This window comes from Ambystoma mexicanum, chromosome 2q, assembly GCF_040938575.1.
Source record: "Ambystoma mexicanum isolate Mex_15411 chromosome 2q, UKY_AmexF1_1, whole genome shotgun sequence".
Lineage (NCBI taxonomy): Eukaryota > Metazoa > Chordata > Amphibia > Caudata > Ambystomatidae > Ambystoma > Ambystoma mexicanum.
Genome location: NC_090924.1, coordinates 534,464,103 through 534,481,572, shown reverse-complemented (window position 1 = coordinate 534,481,572; position 17,470 = coordinate 534,464,103). Strand labels below are relative to the sequence as shown.

Genomic DNA, 17,470 nt, shown 5'->3' with positions numbered 1-17,470 from the left:
CGACATGAAGTTCGTACCCTGATCGATAAGGATTTCGGTGGGTAGGCCTACCCGTGAGAAATAAGGGATGAGTTGGTCACATATTTGGTTAGCTGAAGTCCCCTTTAGGGGGAAGGCCTCGGGATACCTGGTGGCATAGTCCACAATGACCAGCAGGTATCGGTATCCATGACTGACTGGCTCTAGCGGGCCTACCAGATCCATACCTATCCTTTGGAAGGGTATGGTGATCAAGGGCATCCGTTGTAAAGGTGCCATGGTTGGCTTCTCCCCACTCGTCAGCTGGCAGGTCCTGCACTCCTTACAAAATGTCACCACCTCCCCATAGATCTCTGGCCAATAGAAACATTTTAGAATGTTTTGCTGTGTTTTAGGGAGGCCATATGGCCCCCACACGGGTGATTGTGCGCCAGTTGGAGGACAATACCCCTGTGTGGTTTGGGTAGGAGTAGCTGTTCCCTTCGTATCCCTCCTTCCGCCTGGCAGACCCATAGAGCAGACCCTGTCTAGATGAATAACCGGCTCCCTTGGTCAGGTCCGGGTCCCCATCTATGATGGCTCTTTCGCGGGCAAGTTTTAAAGTGGGGTCCATCATGGTTTCTCCCCGGATGGATTCCTCATGATCCTCGGGGTTCCAGGCTATCCTTTGGGTGGCATACATGGATGCGCATTTAGCAAGTCGGGCTTCCCTTCTTTTCATACTGACTCTCTCCCGTCCCTGGGTGTTCGGGGAGATGAGCTCCCTGGCAAAGGGTGCTTCTTCCCACCATCCCTGGTCTAGGGCCTTGAGAGCCTGGTGGAAGTGGGGCAGATCGGTTCCAATCACCACCGGGGCGGGTAAGGAAGGGAGGATGGCTGCTCTCATCTCTGAAATGTTAGGGCCCACCTCTACTGTTATGGTTTTGATAGGGTATGTCCTCACGTCCCCGTGTATACACCGTATCGGAATACTAACATTAGTGAGGTAAGGAGAATCATTTACGGTTGGTAGCACTGCCGTCTGCCGACTTCCACTATCGAGTAGGGCCGTAGTCTGGTTCCCATCCACCCTGATGTCCATGTCGTAGAGACCTTGGCATCGCGGTCCCTATTCCGTCTTCATAAATCCGATCTCCATCGGCTCGGTGCCTCTTTTCCAGGGACAAAACCGGGCTATATGGCCCCATTCACCACAGTCATGGCATTGTGGTTGCCGGAATCCTGTGGATAACTGGGTGGGTCGAGCATCGGGACTGTTCCTCTTCTCTTCTGCTGTAGAAGGACGTTCTTCCATTGATCTCCATCTGGGTGGCACTACTCTAGGGCTCTTGGTTGTGAAGGGTTCCAACGGGGGCATCGGACTGCGATTGGAAGAACTGGCTCCGAAGGGTTTACCCCCCCCACCTCCCGGCCTTTTGGTAGGCTTATGCTATGTCCACAGCCTCAGATAAGGTGGGTCGGTGATGTTGTCGGACCCATCTTTGCATCGGAGGGGGCAGGGCCTCGGTAAACTGCTCAAGGGTGACTTTATCCAACACATCCTGTAGGCCTGTTTCCGGTGCTTGCAGCCATTTCTCGGTGAGGCCCTTAACGCAGTAGAAGAGCTGTCAGGGGTTCTCCCCAGGTTTGAGTCTGGTGTCACGTAGCCTCATTCTGTAGGCTTCCTCGTCAAGTCCCAACCGGTCCAACACTGCCTTCTTGATTTCAGCATAAGGGGTGGTTCCGTTTAGGTTAACGGCCTGGTAGGCTCCTTGCATGATACCAGATAATAGGGGAGCGACATACTGGCCCCAGCGGTCCACCGGCCACTGTGTGTTTCGGGCGATCCTCTCAAATGTGGTGAAAAAGAAGGCCGGGTCTATGCCTTCCTTGAATTTCTGTAACACTGCGGAAGGGACCATGGGCTGGTTTTGGGTGCCGGTCACGGCATCCGTCAGGTGTCTTATAGTCTCTTGATGTTTGTCCTGAGACGTGGACTGAACTCTGCATCTGTATTGCCTGCTGAAAGGCTTGGCGATCAGCAGCCGCCTGCTGGGCCTGTAGTTGGAGGAGCTGTTGTAGATGCTGTTGTCCCTCTGACAGCGTTTGAATTATTTTCTCCATTGCGTTCTCACCAATCCTGCCGACTACGCCACTTGTGAGAATCAGGACAATAGCCGAGGTGGAGTTTGAAAGACCTTTATTATACACTAGTTAAATGTATAGTCTTAACCACGATAATTGGAGTCCAGGTTGTCCCACAGTTGCTTCACTGTGAGAAAGGCAACAGGATTTCCTCTCCGTTTGAAGTGTCTCCTATACTCTCTGACCCGGATAGACCCACCAGTTGCTCTCACTCTCCTCTCCTTTTCCCTGCAAAAAGCAACAATACTGCTGTTAGGCCAGTCCCCTTTATACCCGGTGCTAGGAGGGGAAAAAGGCCAATCAGGGACACTCCACCCCCCCCCACCTTCTGATTGGTAGGGTTTCTAGGCACTCCTCCTCTACATGTAGAGCTGCCCTCTCCCTTCCTCCTCCCTCCCCTTGGTTGCCAGGTTCCTGCTCCCCTTCTCTGCCCTTAACCCCTCCCAGGTTGCTACAGCTCCTGGGACGTGCCTGATGCACGTTTTCCCCACAGGCCCGCCCCCCCAAGATGCTGCTCCAGCAGAGGTTTGCCTCGCCTGAGGCCTCGCGTCTGTTACCTCGCCGGGTAAAGAGGGGGTTCTGGTCCTGTCTTGCCCCCAATTGCTTTCTCCTCTGTGTTGTTTTCCTCCGATGCCGAGCGGTCGGCACGAGCATGGCTCTTGGTTTCCCAAGCCCTGCCGCCGCTCGACGTCCGAGGCTGTTGGGACAAGCTGTGTCCCTGGACCGTGCGGCCGCAGCACCAGCGACCCGGGCCTCTGTGGGAGGGCCCGGTGCTGTGACAACACTGGCGGCTCTGCCGCGGAACGCGGGCAAGGCGCCTCCGCGGTCAGGGACTCCTCCCCGGCGCTCCCCGTCAGCGCGGTCCGTGTTGGTGGTTCTGCCGCGGAGCGCCGGCAAGGCACCCCCTGCTGTCAGGGACCCCTCCCCGGCGCTCCCTGTCAGCGCCTCCTGCGGCAGCTTCCCCCCCATGTGTACGGACTGCGCCGACTGCGGAGCTGTATGCTCCGCCTTTCGGTCGTCCGCCATTCTCCCATCCTCACAGGCGTATAAAACCGGGTCTGAATGTGCTTGGTTCACAAACAAACACCACCACCACTGTGATAACTGGGAGCTCGGTGACCAGAACAATCAGCAAATGTCTTTTACCCCTCTTTGCTCGAATGCACTGCTTTTACTTACTGCTGAAGATTCTCCTCCACAACTCTTAGGCAAACTTCCAGATCCGTTACCATGAATTACTCAGTGCCAGTTTCCCAAAGAAAACTTTGATGATATTCCCGTGTGCAGAAATAAGGAGACATTGATATGGAGTCCTTGGCTGAGTTATTGTAACACAACTCGGCTAACCAAACAAGATCCATCCAAACCTTTCCTACTTTCAGAAAGCATCTTAGCTATTTTTCTAGCTCCTGGTTCATGTGTTCTGTCTGTACATTAGTCTGAGGATGACAACCTGAAGACAGTTTCATCTCAATATCCAACTGTTTTCTAAATGCCTGGCAGATTTTGGTGATAAATTGGTGGTGTTTGTTTTGCCCCCGGTAAGGTTTGGGTGAGTATTGTTAGGAAAGATTCCCAGTTTATGCGAAGATTTCCCTCCAGTTGTGTACCCCCTCCAACCCCCCAACCTTTTGCTGCTGTTAACACCACAGTCTGCCAGTGGAGCACAGCCTTCAGCTTCACTCCCCTGGGCTTTTCGCTCACTTTATTCTGGGAAAATTGACATGCCCTTAAAGACAGTCCGTACCGGGAGGCTTTGGGCCTCATTCCGAGATTGGAGGTAGCCATGGCGCTATTTGCTCCATGGCTGCCTCCAATACCGGGTCCGGCACCGGTCTGGTTGAATGGGGACTTACCGGTTTCATTCTGACCCTTGCGGAGCGGTTAAATCCCCATTCACCAAACCATTCCCCATTCGCATTTGAACCCCCATAGGGCTCAATGGGAATGGGGAAGGCGCTAATAATAAAAAAACATTAGCGCACTGGTCTCTTAGCGGGACCCGTAAAGGACGTGTTGTCAGACCACATATCCTTTACGGTTCCCGCTATGGTTCCCGCTAAGGGACCTCGGAATTGGGCTCCCTTACTGCCCACCTCGGAATGAGGCCCTTTATTTCCCTTAGTCCTTGGCAACTTTTCTGCAACATGTTGCAAGTGCACAATGTACCTTACAGTACAGTGAACTTGGGTCTTCCTGTCATTTCCAAAGGCCCTATATACTCTCAAAGGATTTTTTAGGAGAAGTGCAGATGCGCCTTGGACAGGGCTGGTGGCAGCTTATCTTTTCATGTAATTGTAACCCTTTCCTGCCAGGTAAACCATGTTTACTGTGTTTCGCACAAATAGGTGGCCTGGCTCCAAAATGGCCATGCCACGAGGTTATTTGCCCTATCCTTTGGCCATCTTGCCCCTTCACCTTTCCCAGGTCGAGCGGACCCGTGTCAGTCCTTATTTGGGCATGCATTTTCCTACAAAAGGCCAAGTTTTCACAGGCTTCTGCATGCCTTGTGTTTGTACTTCCAGGATGTGGGCTGGACTGTCTAGTTCCAATACACATCCTGGGCGCCAGAGAGTCTGGTGTGCTGTGAATGCCTGGGACCACCGTGGTCCATGATTGGTCCACGTATGGTATGCCTGTATGTGAGCAGATCTCCAATTGGGTCCTCTTCGTTTTGGCGCAAAGGAGATTCTGAATAAGAGAAGGCTCCAAACACCCATACCATGTCAATCTCTTGAGTTCTCACTGAGCGAAGGATAGGATCCACGTATCCTGAAACTAAGAAGCTGAATTGAGGAACCGCTAGTGAGCCGCTGGAAGATTTGGCACCCTGAGCCCGCCGTCGTCCCGCTGGACCCCTCTGCATCTGCTCGAACTAGAAGGTCTGCGAAGACGCTTCGACCCATTAGAATAGTGGGACTAACTATTCTCTGCACCGTCATCAAACCCTGCAAGTAAGCCTTCTCAGAAGTGTCCCTGGGCCAACCAGTGGGCTGACCAGCTTGCGCAGGACCTTTGCCCTGATACAGCCGCCATTTCGAAGAGACCCTTGAAACTTGGTACATCGCTAGCTCTGCGTTCACCGCACTCTCACACCGAATTCCGTACACTTTGTGTTCCCAGGTCTGGAGTAAAGAGGGAGCCTTATCCAGAGTAAATGCGGCAACCGTGTCGCCCAGCCGTGGGGACGAACTTTCCAGGTGCACTGCTTCTATGCCCCTCTTGCCCCTGAAGCCCACTACAGTGAAACTGGCCTGATCCATCCACCAGGAGCAGAGAAATCGCCACTGTCCCATTTGGGAATCAACGCTGTAAATTTGTCGCTGAAAGCCGCAGAGCCGCAGAATTGAACCTGCAACCGAATTGGACTCGACTGCTGAAATTTGGTCTGGAGTGCGCCAGGGGGGTCGGTGAGAACTAGCAACCCTTACCGGTGGTCCCTAGTGCGTCCAACCCTTTTTACGCGTGAGTGGCCCCTAAGGGCCCCTCTCTTTTTAGCTATCGAGCTATTCCCAACTCTTGGAACCTGCTCTGCCCTGTTGGGGAGAACCTCCTCGAATAGTGGGAACTTATTCTTCATCACCTCATCTGCTTTCCTGAGCTGCTACAGACCCTACAAAAGACCCTGTTCCGCCCATCTGCACTACCGCGTGCGCCAGCAGTGCAAGTACATTTGAGAAATAGGCTCCTCTCATCGTAGGGATTGGACTGCCTTTCAGTTAGGATTGTGATTACTGCAGAATTGCATAAAGTCTCTTTGCACTGCCTACTTCCTTCCCTTTCTAGGTTGTGGACCCACTTGGTGCATTAACCCCTTAGGCCACTAGGTCTTGTATTTATGTATTTTAGTAGGATTGTGTTGGTTTAGAAGTGTTACTGTGATTATTACTGTGTGTTGAACTTCAAAGGCCTTGAATAAATGTATTTGTATTTTTAATTTATATACACCTGACTGGGAGTGATTTTAAGGTGTCCTTTACTCTTTGTGCTCATTGATGTCTTTCATTCACCCTCACCCTTCTTGAGACTTTGGGCCTCATTACACGGTAGGCGGTAAACCATGGTGCTATTAGCGCCATGGTTCATGCCGGTAATTTACCGGTACCGCCTTGGAGGAAAGGGGAATTACCGCCCCATTCCAAGGTTGGCGGGGCGGTAATTCCCCCTTCCACCATTGCCCCTCCCCATTCCCATTTTTGCCCCATAGGGCTCTATGGGAATGGGGAAGGCGCTAATTACGGTACCGCAAATTGCGGTACCGTAATTAGCTCCTCTGGTCCCTTTGCGGGTTGGTTTTTAACGCCTGCAAAAAGCAGGCGTTAAATTCCCCAACCCGCAAAGGGACCTCGTAGTAAGGCGGTAAGGATTTACCGGTATTTTACCGGTACCGGTAAACCCTTACCGCCTACCGTGTAATGAGGCCCTTAGTCTTGACCGCCGCCAATGCTACCTTGATTGGTCTGGCTTGTCTAGAAAGTTACCCTCTTCTAAGAAACTAGGCTGGCCTTCTGAACCTCTGCCCACCAGGCCAGAGTTCCGAAATCCATTATAACAAGTATCATTTTTTTATTGGAGCCTGTCATCAAGGGACTCTTCTTGTTGTTCATGAACCAGAATCTTCCACACATAAAGATTTCATTGTAGGGTAAGATCCAGGGATCACTCTACCCCCTGACTTCACTGGCCACCATTGCTGAGGTGGCACGGTCATCAATCCTTCACCATGCCAAACCTTTCAGAGCAGTCAGGTTGGTCAGCACAGGCAGAGTGAGGGTCCAATGGCTACAATGAGTGGAGAACAAGGCTTTTCTCCAGTCCTGATGGAGAGGATCTTTGAAGTTGTGCTGCAGCTCTCTACTGCATGGTTGACCATGGACCAGAGGTAGTTCCTGAAGTCCAAACAACTATATACTCGGGGGGAAGAGTTTCAAGATGAGGAGGAAGTGCCCTTTGAGAAGTCACCACTCACAAGGAGTTTGTGGGCAGCACAGATGGGTAGGGAATATTGATGCAGTAATTGCTGGCCATATTTATGAGCGCCTCTTAAATTGTAGTAAATTCTCTGTTTTTTGATAGTGTCACTGAGAGGAGCATTTGCGTGGTTCACAAATGCAATGTCACATGTTGGATAAGTATACACGTGTCACTTTTTTTGATTTGCCCAAAAGTGTTTTTACTCGTCGGAATGACTAAACTGAAACAAGATTGATCAGTTTTTCCAAACCGCTGGTGTTTACTCTTTTAAAGCTGCTGTAATCACTTGCAGTTAGCCGTACTAGGTCTGTTTCTTCCGCTGTATGTTCACACTCTACTGTGGGTTTCTGTTGGTTACTGTTGTGCTCACGAGGACAGTTGTTTCCCCTCCAGGTTCCAACTCTACTTTAGTTACTATTGATTACCGTTTGTGCTCTCTAGTTCTGTATTTCCCCTTCTGGGTTTACACTCTACTGTTGGTTACCAAGTTTCGGTTGCACCCACTAAGCTCTCTCCAACTCTCTAGGTTCCCACTTTGATTAAAGGTTACTGTTGGTTACTGCTGTGTTCACTTGCACCTCCCCTCTAGGTTGTACCATACCCTTGTACTTAGTCCTTGCTGTATTCTTGTATTCCCTTTGTGGTGGGTTACCTGCGTGTGCTTCTTTTACTGTGTTTCCTTCTGTTGTTACCCGCCTTTTGTGCAGCCTGCATTGCACAGGGCTGGTCTTTGCTCCTCCCCCTCTCTCTTCTATCCCTCATTTCCTCCTCTTTGCTCCTCACACCCTTTATGGTGCTCTCAATTTCTCCCATCTTCTCCAACTGCTACTCTATCTCCTATCCTATCATTCTCACTAACTCTGGAAGTCAAAAGTTCAAGAAGGATTTCCTGGTCTGCAACCTAGTCCTTCCTATCACAGATACCTACATCACCGTTTCCTCTAGACAGACTCTCACCAACATCCTCTTTGTCGTTCCCTCTCCATATCTATGGACCCTCATATGGTCTCTGTTCTCTGTCCTTTCTCCTCCTCTTCCATTAATGGTGGCACCCGATGGGAGGTCCTCTTGGCCTCCTTCCATTGCTCCAAAGCTATCATCAATGTGTATCTTAATGGTACCGTCATGGTCCAGGCCTCTTAGCCCAATCTCCTCCTCCTTGATGGGTGTCTCCTGTGTCTTATCAACTTCCTCCCTTCTCATGCTACCCCTGCTACCATCTCTCTGGCTCCTCTGCCACCTCTGTCTACTGCGTCAGCCCACTCTGTGGCCCCTCTGCCGCTTCCGCTGGGTGAACCTCACTCCCCACCCTGGTCTTTCAAATGTGGCAACCTGCTCCACGTAGCTACTCTCAACTCTGCTGCCAAACACTCCTCTGACATTTGCCACCTCCCTGAACACCTTGACCTGGATGTCCTCGCTCTCACCTAGACATGGTTCACGGCCAGCTCTGTCACGAGGTTTGACCGTCTCGTCTCTGAGGGCTACATGATCCCAGCCCAGAACCAACTGGCCCTGAGGTGAAATGGCCCTGATCTTTCCTGAGTGGGTGCCTTCTTCTGTCATTCCTATGCAAGCCTATTCCTCAATTGAATGCCTGGTCTGCAGGCTCTCTATCTCTCCTGGCCTCTCCCCGACTGTGGCCACCATCTACAGGCCACCTTGCCAGGTCACCCCCTTCCTCTCAGGAGGGGCTCACCTCTCCTCTTCACTCCTTGCCTCTACCTCTCAGCGTCTCCTCCTCCGAGACCTCAACATCCACTTGGATGCGTCTAATCCCACCTCTGCAGCTCTTACATAACCTCTGTGACTCTCCCTTTCCATTCTACCCTCTGGTCCGAGAAACTCTGCTGGGCACACCTTGGATGTTCTCATCTCCTCTGACATCCCCCTCTCCAACCCTTTCACTACTCCTCTCTTTTGGACTAACCATGTTTAATTTTTATTTATTTGCATTTTTAAAGCACTAACACAGCCTTGGCTGATTTCTGCAATCACTCTTTTGTCACTAGATCATTCCCTTCTCTCCTCAAGCACTCCCTTGTGCACCCCCTCATAAAAAAGCCTGGCCAAACTCCTGGAAAAGCTGGTGATCTGCCAGTTTACACTGCACACTGAATCTGTATGTTGTCTCCATGACCATCAATATGGCTTTATGAGCAGCCAGAGGCACTGAAACTGTGCTCCAGAACCCCTGTGAAGATCTGCTCTCTAATCTTGATTCCAGCTCTCCCTCTGTCCTCATCCTCCTTGTACCTTTCCTCTGCTTTTGATACAGTCAATCATCCCATCCTGATCAACTGACTTTGCGTGAACTTGGGCATCACGGATCAGGCCCTGGAATGGCTGTCCTCCTTCCCCCAGGACTAACCCTCCCAGGTCCAACTTGGGTCGTTCTCGCCACCACCTCTCTCCACTTGTGTTGTGCCCCAGGGCGCTATCCTCTCACCCTGGCTCTTCTCACCCTGGCTCTTCAATGTCTATCGGTCTCCTTTGGCCCACCTGATCTCCACGTTCTCATCTATGTTTCAGTGTTATGCGGATGACAGTCAGCTCGCCTTCATGCTTCCTTCAGCCTCCTCTCCTTCCTCGCGCATTCCTGGCTGTCTATCCGCAATTCAAGAATGGTCTCTGCCTCAATGCCAGTAAGACTGAGATCCTTCTTATTGGGACTCCTGCTTTGCCTCTCTCACTCTGACTGCCCTCCTTGGGCCCTCTACCGTCACCTTCCGGTGAGGCAAAAAACCTTGGTATCATCTTTGACTTCACTCTCTCCTTCTCTCCTCATATCAATGACCTTGCCAAGAAGGCCCACTTCCAGCTGCACCTCCTCAGAGGCATTCTACCTTTTTTCACCTTGCCCCAGAAGCTCACTGTCTCCAGAGCTCTGGTTCTCTCCAGACTTGACTTCTGCAATAGCCTCTTTCTCAATCTTCCTAACTCTACCCTTTGCCCTCTGCAACTAATCCAGAACAGGACTGTAAGACTTATCCTTGGCCTCAAGCCCAGGGACCACATCTCTTCAGCCCTGAAATCTCTCCACTGGCTTCCGGTGGCTACAAGGATCAAGTTCAAGACCCTCTGCATCGTCCACAAGGCTTTCTGAGGCCGGGGTACTCACTATATCCAACTCTCTCTGCCTAAATACCTTCCTTCTGGAGCCCTTCACTCAGCTACTTCTAACTCTCTGAGAGCAAGACACTTCTACAAGCATAGAGTCAGAGGTAGATCTCTCTCCTCTGCAGGTGCCTCCCTCTGTTATGGCCTCCCCGCCCCTCTGACTTGAGCCAGACCACATGAAATTCCGAAAGCTGCTCAAGACCTTCCTTTTCCCCTCTGCCTTCTCTCTCTCACTTCCTTGCTAACTGTGTCTGCTGCCCTGACTGGTTGTTTGGTACCGTCAGAGATTCACTGGGCACTGGCCCCCTACATGACCAGTCATTATTGCACTGCCTCCTGGCCTACCACTCACTTAGGGGCTGTAACTGCTACTTCTAAAGCCCTCCTGCCTCATTGGACTTACCCAGAGCCACGCTGCCCTGGCTGCACTTACTCAGAGCCATGTTGCCCTGTCTCCCTTCCCCGTTGTCACACTTGCACGATCCGAATGACACAAGGCCTAATAGGATTACCTCACCTTTTCCCCCATCCTCTCACGTAGTACATTCAAAGACACTGCCCCTACCCCCCTTTTCTGGCACGAGCACCTTTGCACCACACAGTAGACAACGGATTAATGATAAACCTGTGTACCTGACATGTCCCAACCCGAGGGTCAGGCAAAGTCAGGCAATTGACTTAAATCACACACACACCTGATGGCCCTTCCTTTTCCCCACAGGGATAAAAGGTGGAGCAAGAGAGCACAGTACGAGGAAGGAGATTACAGGAGACAGCACAGCGAGAGGGCTGCCACGCGGCAGTTCAAGAGAAGTAGAAAGTTAGAGACGGCAAGAGTAAACTCGAAGGAGGGGTGCCAGAGAAAAAGCTATCACCCAAATACTAGCAGTCAAGAGAGGTCCGAGCCTGGCAGAGGGTGATCCAGTGGTGAAGCGATCATCCAAGCTTGAAGAAAAGGAACTCGTATATAAAAGTAAGGAATACGAAATGTAAAGGGTCAGCCCAGAAGAGGGGGACCCAGTGGTGAAACCATCACCCTCTCTGAACTTTTCGATTACAATTGAGAAGGGTCAACGCCCTGAAGAGGGAGATCCATGGGTGACCCTGTCACCCAGTGAACTTTGGAAACTAACTTTCATTTGGTTAAAGGAACTTTTGTTTTTGTTATTTGAACACATTAGGCCCTGAAGGCAAGAGACTTTCAAAGGAAACAATACTTGGTCATCAACGGTCCTGAGAACTGCCATTGGAATTGTTGCCTTGTGCTGGAGAAGCCTGAGACAGTACTGTGCTCCAAGCTCCCACCTTACCCCATGCACAAAATGTGGGGAAGGATGTCCCAGGCTACTGCATCCTGATATATCATTTGAGAACACTTATTTCTTTTCTTGAGAACTATCCACACCCCTTTTTGTATTAGTAGTGATGTTTGGCAATAGGTTTCTTAGTATAGGCCCTTTTAATTTGACACAACATCGCTAGGACTGCCTTATTTTTCATTTTATGGTCGACACTTGCTCCCATCTTAGATATAGGTTTAGAATAGGTGTTTTTCCAATCTGCATACAACTTTCATTGTTCAATAAACACCCTTGAACTGTGAGCACTTGTGTCTGTCTTGCGTGTTGGCACCATGAGTTTCTCACAGCACCTAAAAACACTTGTGTACAAGCGTGTTATAAATAACCAATCATATCATATATCAAGTCAAATTATGTTTCCCCAATCCCATCTTTCCCAGTCAACAATGTGGCCTTCCAGGGCTTGATGTCTAGCGTGGCAAGTCACCTTCATCTGTACATTCAGGTGCCACTGAAGGGGAGGACTTCGTTCTTACCTGTAGGTCCAACACATTCGCCCAGTTAGCCCCTAGCATGCATAAGATCTTGAAATTGGGACCAGAAGTCCTCAGGGCCCAACCACTGCTGTGTATACAGGGGTCCTCTGATCACACCAAATAAAAAATAGTAGTCAAAAAGAGCACACACCGGGCAAGAAGTAATGCTGTTTATTATAGCTGGGTAAGCACAAATCAAACGGCACAGTGGAAAGGCACTAGTTGATGAGAGTTGACAAGAGGGCGCACAACAAACGTTTGTTTTTATAGGATGAGTACAATGACCAAGCATTTGAAAAGGTTACAGTTAGAATGTGCATATTTTTCCTTTGTTCCCAGGGCAGTCATTGGCTGTGTTATGTCATATCCTTAGGGCTGTGCATATGTTAGTGAAACATGATTGGAGTGACCAAATCAACCATATCCCAATAGATCCCTCCCATATGGTGCCACACCGATCCTTATCCCTCCCCGGAACAATTTGTAATTAGTAATATAACATTTTTGCTGACCACTGGTGCTTTATTGATCTGCCATTGGTCAGCACCACTGCGAATAAGACACGAGGCACCCTGCTTCTGGTGGGAAGGGAGAGAGTCACATGGTACCTTCTGAATTTTGGCCTTAGCAGTGTTTGTAGTTCATACTCTGAAGGCTGGCCACCACACAAGGACACAAAACGTATGGCTTGATTGGTTCCTCCAGGAACACCACTCCACTCAGCTTCCATTCACATAACCACCTGCCAATCGGCATTTGTAGCCCTTTGAATGATATGATATGGCATTTATAACGCTCCTGTACACAAGTGTTTCTAGGCGTGAAAGGATCGCTGGATCAGGTCCACTTCCCCCTCCATCCCCGAGTGCCCACAGGATTGGCTGGCTGCCCTATGTTGACATCACCCTATGAGGCTGCAGCTGGCTCAGTCTGCCAGTGATGTGCTGTGTGAGCTCTGCTCCCCTGCCCCCCTGGCCCGCAGAAAGTTGATAATGTGCTTGTAGCGGGATTTCCCAGACATGGGGACTTTCCCTGTTATGTTTGTTCTATTTAAGATAGGCCATCTTTGTAGCATGCTTAATTATACGTAGGTCCTTTGAGCTGTTAATATATGTAAGACATCGCCACTCCTGCAATTTCCCACGTGTTCTCTTCGCATATTAGGACTGTATTTTTGGTTGTCCTGTGTCCCCCTACCCCCTTTTAGGGTGCTCTGTCCCCCTTTGCTCACTCCTGCAGGTTGCAGGCTCACCCCCATCCCCCCCCCCCCTATATGACGCTGGTTCAGCACCTTCATTATAGCTGGTTGGCCAGACAAAATGTTTCAGGATTCCAGACTTTGCTTCATTGTTCTTCAGGGATCAGCCTTATCTAGAATATATCTTGGTGTTGAGATAAAAATCAGCAACAGGTGGGGATTTGTTCACACTGCCCCCAGACAAGTTGTCCCGCATAATCGGTGTGACTGGGAGAAGCATCCTACAATGGTTATTCAATATGAGGCAGCTGTACGGGACATTAGACTCTGTAGATGCCAGTTTTCAGGGTAGACAAGTCTTCAAGAAACACTGGAGTCTGCTGTAGGAAGAGGTGGAGTAGATATGAATAAGGAATGTCATTAGGTTGGTCCCCAAAGGGGACAGGGTACAGAGAGACTCCTCAAGGTACTTCCTCATTCAAAAGAGAGTCAGAAGGCACAGTCACCCTCTGAACAAATGAATTGTCTTGAAAACATTGAAGGTGGTGACCTTCTACAATGTAATCCTGCTGGTTCAAGAGGGGGAATTGTCTTTGCACTATACATCTGAAGAGCATTGGCCGATCCTAAACAAGCATAGATAATTTCTGTGGTTTGTGTTTCTGAGAGATCGTTATCAATTCAGGACACTGCCCTTTGGACTGAGCTCTGCACCTTGGGTTCTTAAGAAGTGTCTTGCTCTAGCGATGATGCTCCAGTGAACATGTAGGATTGGGCTACAGTGTGTGGGTGTTGATTTGATTACGTTATGAAGGGAATGACTCTAAGAAATGTTCAAATGGACTTTTGCATAATGTTGATACTGGATTGCATCATCCAGGATTTAGCAATGTCCTGCAACAATGTCCTAGATGCTTTAAGGGAAGGTGCAGTTCAGACAGCTTATTCTACCATGACCATGTAAAGAGCAAATATAAATGTATTTGCAGTCTTTTTTCAGTATGAGAAAATATCAAAAAAAGCTTTAAATGCGATTGGTCTATCGTGTGTATTATCATGAAGAAAATGAGCATGGCTTTGGAGCCACTGCCATTTAGAATCAGGCGTTTTCACTTGTGATGCCCTCTAATGCTCAACAATGTGTCTGACTTATAAAGGGGTCTGGAAACATTGGTATGGACAGAAAATATTAGTTTTGTTCTTTTTGTAGACATACGAAATGAATTGTAAAAAACTGGCTTCTAATTGCAGGCGTATTGAATTTGAACAAAAACTGCAAGGATACACCAAAGACGTAGATTACTTCAGAAAACGTGATCAAGTGGCAATGGAAGAAATGAAGAATAATGTTGAAAAAATACGTGAGCTAGATTCAAATCTGATGGCAGCTTCCGCTGAATTCGAGGTTTGTATTATTATGTCCATCAATTCTCTTTTTAGTTTTTAATGATTTATTAAAATATTTATGGATGAAAAAAGTATATTAGATGCAAACAACTACTAAGTGAACTGTTTCAAGGCACCAGACAACCAACCAGGATTACACAGACAAACCAGATGCCAACCACAGAGACCTACATGAGTAGACGGTGTTTACGGTCCATAGCACACTGGGAACTAAAGCCTTTGTGACCTAAAGTAGCATATTTAGATGGAGACATAACCAAAAGATTGGCCGTCAATGACTGCAATACAACTTTTGGGAACATTATTTTCTAGGTGTACATGCCAAATACTTAGCGGCCTGACCAGAAAGATTCAGGAGACGTTTGAGGAGTTGAAACATTCACTGTGCGAAGCCCCACTTCTCATCTTGCCTGATTCCTCCCAGTAATTCAGCATGCAGACTGACACCTCTCATATAGTTATCAAGGCAGTTTTGTCTCAAGAGAAATGGGACTTGGTGAACGCTCCATCCTGTACACAAATAGAAAATGCTTGCCCATGGAAAAGAAGTACACAGCCATAGAATGAGACTGCCTGGCCACAAGTTTGTGTTTGAAGCTATTGGATCTTATTAATCTCTGCCAGTAAGTGGGACAGGCAAGTTGACCTCTATTTAGTTCAACGTTTCTTTTAGGGACCCTACTGGCTAAAGAACGGTATACTGATTAGTTGAGTGGTATTGTTCTTCTAAGGGAATGCCTAAGGGTAACAGTTGGCATTATAAACCACCACCAAAATGAATCGGTTCACATCTCTAGAAGATTGCAGGGCTCTATGATTTCAATTCCTAGATGGGAGTAAGGTTCCTTAATGATGTGTTTGAAGCAGAGATTTCACCACATCTGATCTACATAAGTTTTGTCAAATTAAGTGGGTTTCACAACAATGTTTAAGATGATGAAAGATGGGCATCCAGAACAACTGGCTCAGGATATGCTCCTGTGTTTTGACAATGACCTGCTGTCCTGAGGATTAGTTGGAAGGAGGTAGAAAGGAGGTAAAAAGGGGTACGAACCAACAGTTGGCATCAGCTTTTCATTTCCTACTTTACATTGTTTTCCTCCCTGTACATCAGACCCTTCCTTTCAACAAAAAAGCAAACTATGCATAGTGGCATCTTCCATTAATAGAATCACTTAATCAAACTTGTGTTGAAGGGAGACATCATTCGGTTGATTTGGAGGTAGGGTGAGCTCTTACAACGGGCTTGACAAGGGAGATGGATGAGTGGAGCCAACAAAAAAAAAAACTCCAACCATCCAGTTTGGGTAAGCTGCTTCACCTTCATAAATGTCTGGATTCAAGATGACTTCACAAAAGAGTTTAGCAATGGGTCTCCCTGGCATACTGGGAAAGAGGAAAGAAGGATTCGCAGGACTTGCACAATTCCCCTGTAATCTTTGTCAACTTCTCCAGCACCAAACCCAACCCCATGTTTTACTGCCAGCCCTGATTAGGAGTAATCTGTTTGTAAGCCTCACCTGGGATTTGAGCATTAATACGAGTTGGAATCAGAGCCCTAACTCTTGCAGGGAGTACCATTTCCTCCATGCTATAGTAATGAAGGCCGGTTGCCACAAGGTGGCGCTGTGGGGTAACTTTGCTGATGTGAAAACCATTATCACTTTTATTGGTGGAAACCGTTTGGAAAGTCCAAAGTGGGAAAGACCTGTGCCTACTTGGACTAAGTTGCATTTCTGCAACCCCCACTCACAGTATAGTGTGCATGGGTTGGGGGGACACCCCCGCAGCCCTAGACCAAATTGAAAAGACCTACCCAACCAAAAATCGAACTTTTAGAAGGTTGAACATTTCGTAGTACTTATTTCGGACTTTTGGTTGGGTAGGTCTTTTCAACTTGGCCGAAACCGAAAAAAACGATCTTGAAAAAGACCAAAAAGTAGAATCGGAGTGATTTGCCCGCGATTGAAAGTACCGCGGGCAAATCGTTTGCATGAGAGGTGCGAACTACCAAAGGTTTGCACCTTTCTCATGCGAACAAACATCCATTCTCGCGCACACACAACACACCCATAACACCCCCCCAACCCACACCATAAACAACGCCCACTTACCTTGTCTTCATGCTGGGTTCCTGCAGCGCCAGTTCCCTTTCACTTCCGTGATCAGGAACCAGTGCTGTAGGGTCCTTTTATTTTCTTCTTTAAATGACTCCGCTCACTATACCATAAAGTATAGTGAGCGGGGCGATGCGGGGGACACCCCCGCAGCCCCTGTTTCTTTTTTTTTACAATGCTACCACCAAAGGTTCAAACTTTTGGTTTTCGAACCTTTGGTGGTAGCACTTTTAGAACAAATGGTCATTGCGACCATTTGTTTACGGTAAAATTGGTCTAAACCCAAAAAGTCATTGTCGATGGAGGAATGGATTGACAATGTGATCGCTATATCAGCATTTGTGGAAATTAAGCCGTTGAGTAGTGATGACAAGGCAAGGTTTGAAGGCATGTGGCCATCTTTTAATCGGATGTATACTAAAATTGTTATTCGGGATTTTGTCTGCGTCTTCTCGGTTCTTAGCAGGATGTGGCTGCCGGCACCATATTTGTATTTACTAGCGTGTTTTAACCTTTGTATTGTGTAGGTGGGCTACAGCGTTAGTGATGATGTGATGGGTCCTGGGGCAGTGCGTTTTGCCGCCATTATTACTGTCCTGTATTTCACATGCTACTCTAAGAAAAATCATTCATTCAAAAAAGTCCTATCCGGATTCAGTTTGGGCAGGCCTGCTATTCTACCTGTCTACTTGGCTTCATCTTTATGACATGCCA

General features: G+C 48.5%; 1 protein-coding gene across 1 annotated transcript in view; it reads left to right on the top strand.

The window, feature by feature from the left end:
- Nucleotides 1–17,470, top strand: part of DNAH3 (dynein axonemal heavy chain 3) — a 1,861,430-nt gene that overhangs the window by 413,634 nt on the left and 1,430,326 nt on the right. Inside the window, exon 16 of the mRNA XM_069647670.1 lies at nucleotides 14,484–14,637. Within this exon, the coding sequence (XP_069503771.1) occupies nucleotides 14,484–14,637 (154 nt within the window). The remainder of the gene's footprint in view (nucleotides 1–14,483; nucleotides 14,638–17,470) is intronic.